General features: G+C 54.1%; 1 protein-coding gene across 1 annotated transcript; it reads right to left on the bottom strand.

Annotated features, from left to right (window-relative positions):
- Positions 1-1,235: 1,235 nt before the first annotated feature.
- LOC108507669 (zinc finger protein 239-like) lies at positions 1,236-3,475 on the bottom strand. The gene is given in 3 exon segments (XM_017835852.1): positions 1,236-1,544; positions 1,546-1,604; positions 2,843-3,475. Coding segments are annotated over 3 exon segments (984 nt in total). The 5' UTR covers positions 3,459-3,475.
- Between the last annotated feature and the right edge of the window lie 9 nt (positions 3,476-3,484).

The raw sequence follows: 3,484 nt of genomic DNA, 5'->3' as shown, positions 1-3,484 counted from the left end.
CAGCCCCAACTCCTCCCACACAACCCATCCCCAGCGCTGGGCAGGTGCTGACACCCCAAAAGCAGCCAGGCAGTGCTGGGGAGGTCCCCAAAAGCGGCCCTGGCCCACACAGCACTGGGAGCACCAGTCCAGCCCAGTTTGGAGCAGGCAGGTGGCATCAGCCGTCCTGGGCAGGGTCAGGCCCCTGCCACAGCTGCCACCATGCTAAACTGAGCCTGAACTTGATCAACAGTTTATGCCTAGAGGCCTAACAGCACTTAACTTAACAGCACTTAACTGATAACTGAAGTCAAACAATTTAGCAAAGCATTCACATAGAATTTACGACACCATAACAGTAACTCACTTACAGGTCTGACCGACTTACAAATCCAAAGTGCTGAAGAATCCAGGAAGAGCAGCGTTCCCAGGACATTTGTTATGGCAGATTCACACACAGACAGAAAGAGTTTGGACAAGGTACCTGGGAACAATTCCCTTGGGATTCAGGAAAATCCTCCCTTGGGATGCCATTGCACATTCTCAGAAGAATGGTTGAGCCTCAAGGAGTGAGAGGGATCAGCCACGGATCTCCTGTCGTTCAGGATCCTCCGAGTGCACAGGATCCTCCGAGTGCAGCAAATGGGAGAGTTGGGGGCTCTGAGAGGCCCAAGCAAAGGGAGGTTGCTGTCGCAGCTGCTGCGGCCTCAGAGATCTCAAAGGGTCTCAATCAGCACCGCTGGTTATGGGGCCCACACAGAGGGGACTTTAAGGTACAGGAATTGTCCATCCTGGCCCCAGTTCAGGTTAGGGACTTTCTCTGAAAGTTGGAGAACAAAAATACGATTCCACTTGGGTTGTTCTTCGGGCAAGAAAAACAAGTTTCCAAGGCCATTGGTTAAGAAAAGCGGGAGCTCATTAGACAGCACCAGTTCCTATGAGCAGACAGTGTTTCTGAGCAGCTCAAAAGCAGCTCAGCCCAGGGGCTATTCATCAAGGTCGAGGCCTAACGAGCATTTCTCAGATCATAACGAGGCCTGGGGGGGGGGTAAAGCACTACCACAGTGGGTTACAAGGAACATGGGTCACCAGAAACGTTGGTCAGCAGGACTTTGTCTACCAGGTCTCCGCCTAATGTGAGTCACTGAGTCACTGTGAGTCACTGTGGATCATCCAACATGGGTCCTCCGATGGGTGATGGAGTTGGAGCAGCGGACGAAGCTCTTCCTGCAGTTGTGGCACTCGGATGGCTTCCCTTACCAGTGGGTCATTTGGTGTGAGGTCATTTGCTGTGAGGTCAAGGCAGAGCTCTGGTTTAAGTTCTTCCCACACTTCAAGCACCTGTACGGCCTATCCCCGGTGTGGATGTGCCAGTGCTTAATGAGGTCAGAGCTGCAGACAAAGCCCTTCCCACAGTTGGTGCAGCGGAAGGGCCTCTCCTCTGTGTGCATTCGTTGATGCAGAAGGAGATCAGAGCTGGTCCGGAACCTCTTCTCACACTCAGGACATTTGTAGGGCCATTCCCCGGTGTGGACACACTGGTGGATGACAAGGCTGGCTGAAGCTGCGGTTGAAGCTCTTCCCACATTCCAGGCACTTGTAGGGCCGTTCCCCTGTGTGTAGCCAGCAGTGGGTGAGGAGGTGGGAGCTCTAGCTGAAGCTTTTCCCACATTCCAAGCATGTGAAGGCCTTCTCTCTGCTGTGAAGCTGCTCATGGACCACCAGATCAGAGCTCTGGCTGAAGCTCCAGCCACCTTCCCAGCACACGGGGGGGTCTTTCCTCCTCGAAGCACCATGGAGTGGGTTTGGAGCCCTTTCCCATGGGGAATGTTTGTGGCTTTTCCTCCCCGTTGCCTTCCTGCACAGTGGAGCTGTTCAAAACAGCTTCTTCCATCAGGTTCTGCCAGGGGGATTTGTCCTCCATGGTCTCTGTCCTCAAGTTGTTGTCTGGGGGAGGAAGGACAAGGAGAGGGANCAAATCCAAAGTGCTGAAGAATCCAGGAGAGCAGTGTTCCCGGGACATTTGTTATGGCAGATTCACACTCACACAGACAGAAAGAGTCTGGACAAGGTACCTGGGAACAATTCCTTTGGGATTCAGGAAAATCCTCCCTTGGGATGCCATTGCACATTCTCAGAAGAATGGCTGAGCCTCAAGGAGTGAGAGGGATCAGCCCTGGATCTGCTGTCGGTCAGGATCCTCTGAGTGCAGCAAATGGGAGAACTGGGGGCTCAGAGAGGCCCAACCACAGGGCGGTTGCTGTCACAGCTGCTGTGGCCTCAGAGATCTCAAAGGGTCTCAATCAGCACCACTGGTTATGGGATCCCCTCAGAGGGGGCTTGAGGCACAGGAATTGTCCCTCCTCCTTGCCCCAATTCAGGTCTGTGACTTTCTCTGAAAGTTGGAGAACAAAAATACGATTCCACTTGGGTTGTTCTTTGGGCAAGAAAAACAAGTTTCCAAGGCCATTGGTTAAGAAAAGTAGGAGCTCATTAGACAGCACCAGTTCCTATGAGCAGTGTTTCTGAGCAGCTCAAAAGCAACTCAGTCCAGGGGCTGTTCATCAAGGCCGAGGCCTAACGAGCATTTCTCAGATCATAGCGAGGCCTGGGGGGGGGGGGTAAAGCACTACCACAGTGGGTTACAAGGAACATGGGTCACCAGAAACGTTGGTCAACAGGCCTTTGCCCACCAGGTCTCTGCCCAATGTGAGTCACTGTGGATCATCCAAAATGGGTCCTCCGATGGGTGATGGAGTTGGAGCAGCGGACAAAGCTCTTCCAGCAGTTGGGGCACTCGGATGGCTTCCCTTACCGGTGGGTCCTTTGGTGTGAGGTCAAGGCAGAGCCAGTGTGTGGATGTGCCAGTGCTTAATGAGGTCAGAGCTGCAGACAAAGCCCTTCCCACAGTCAGTGCAGTGGAAGGGCCTCTCCTCTATGTGCATTCGTTGATGCAGAAGGAGATCAGAGCTGGTCTGGAACCTCTTCTCACACTCAGGACATTTGTGGGGCCGTTCCCCGGTGTGGACACGCTGGTGGATGACAATGCTGAAGCTGCGGTTGAAGCTCTTCCCCCATTCCAGGCACTTGTAGGGCCGTTCCCCTGTGTGCAGCCAGCAGTGGGTGAGGAGGTGGGAGCTCTGGCTGAAGCTTTTCCCACATTCCAAGCACTTGTAGGGCCGTTCCCCACTGTGGAAGCGCTGGTGGTACGTGAGGCTGGAGCTCTTGCTGAAGCTCTTTCCACATTCCCCACATGTGTAGGGCCGTTCCCTGGTGCAGATCTTCTGGTGGCGGATCGGGTGGGACCTCCAGCTAAAGCTCTTCCCACATTCCTAGCACACGAAGGGCTTCTCTCTGCTGTGAAGCTGCTCATGGACCACCAGATCAGAGCTCTGGTTGAAGCTCCAGCCACCTTCCCAGCACACGGGGGGTCTTTCCTCCTCGAAGCACCATGGAGTGGGTTTGGAGCCCTTTCCCATGGGGAATGTTTGTGGCTTTTCCTCCC

The sequence above is a fragment of the Lepidothrix coronata genome, unplaced genomic scaffold, assembly GCF_001604755.1.
Source record: "Lepidothrix coronata isolate B3197 unplaced genomic scaffold, Lepidothrix_coronata-1.0 Scaffold265, whole genome shotgun sequence".
Lineage (NCBI taxonomy): Eukaryota > Metazoa > Chordata > Aves > Passeriformes > Pipridae > Lepidothrix > Lepidothrix coronata.
This window is presented reverse-complemented; position numbering and strand designations above follow the sequence as displayed.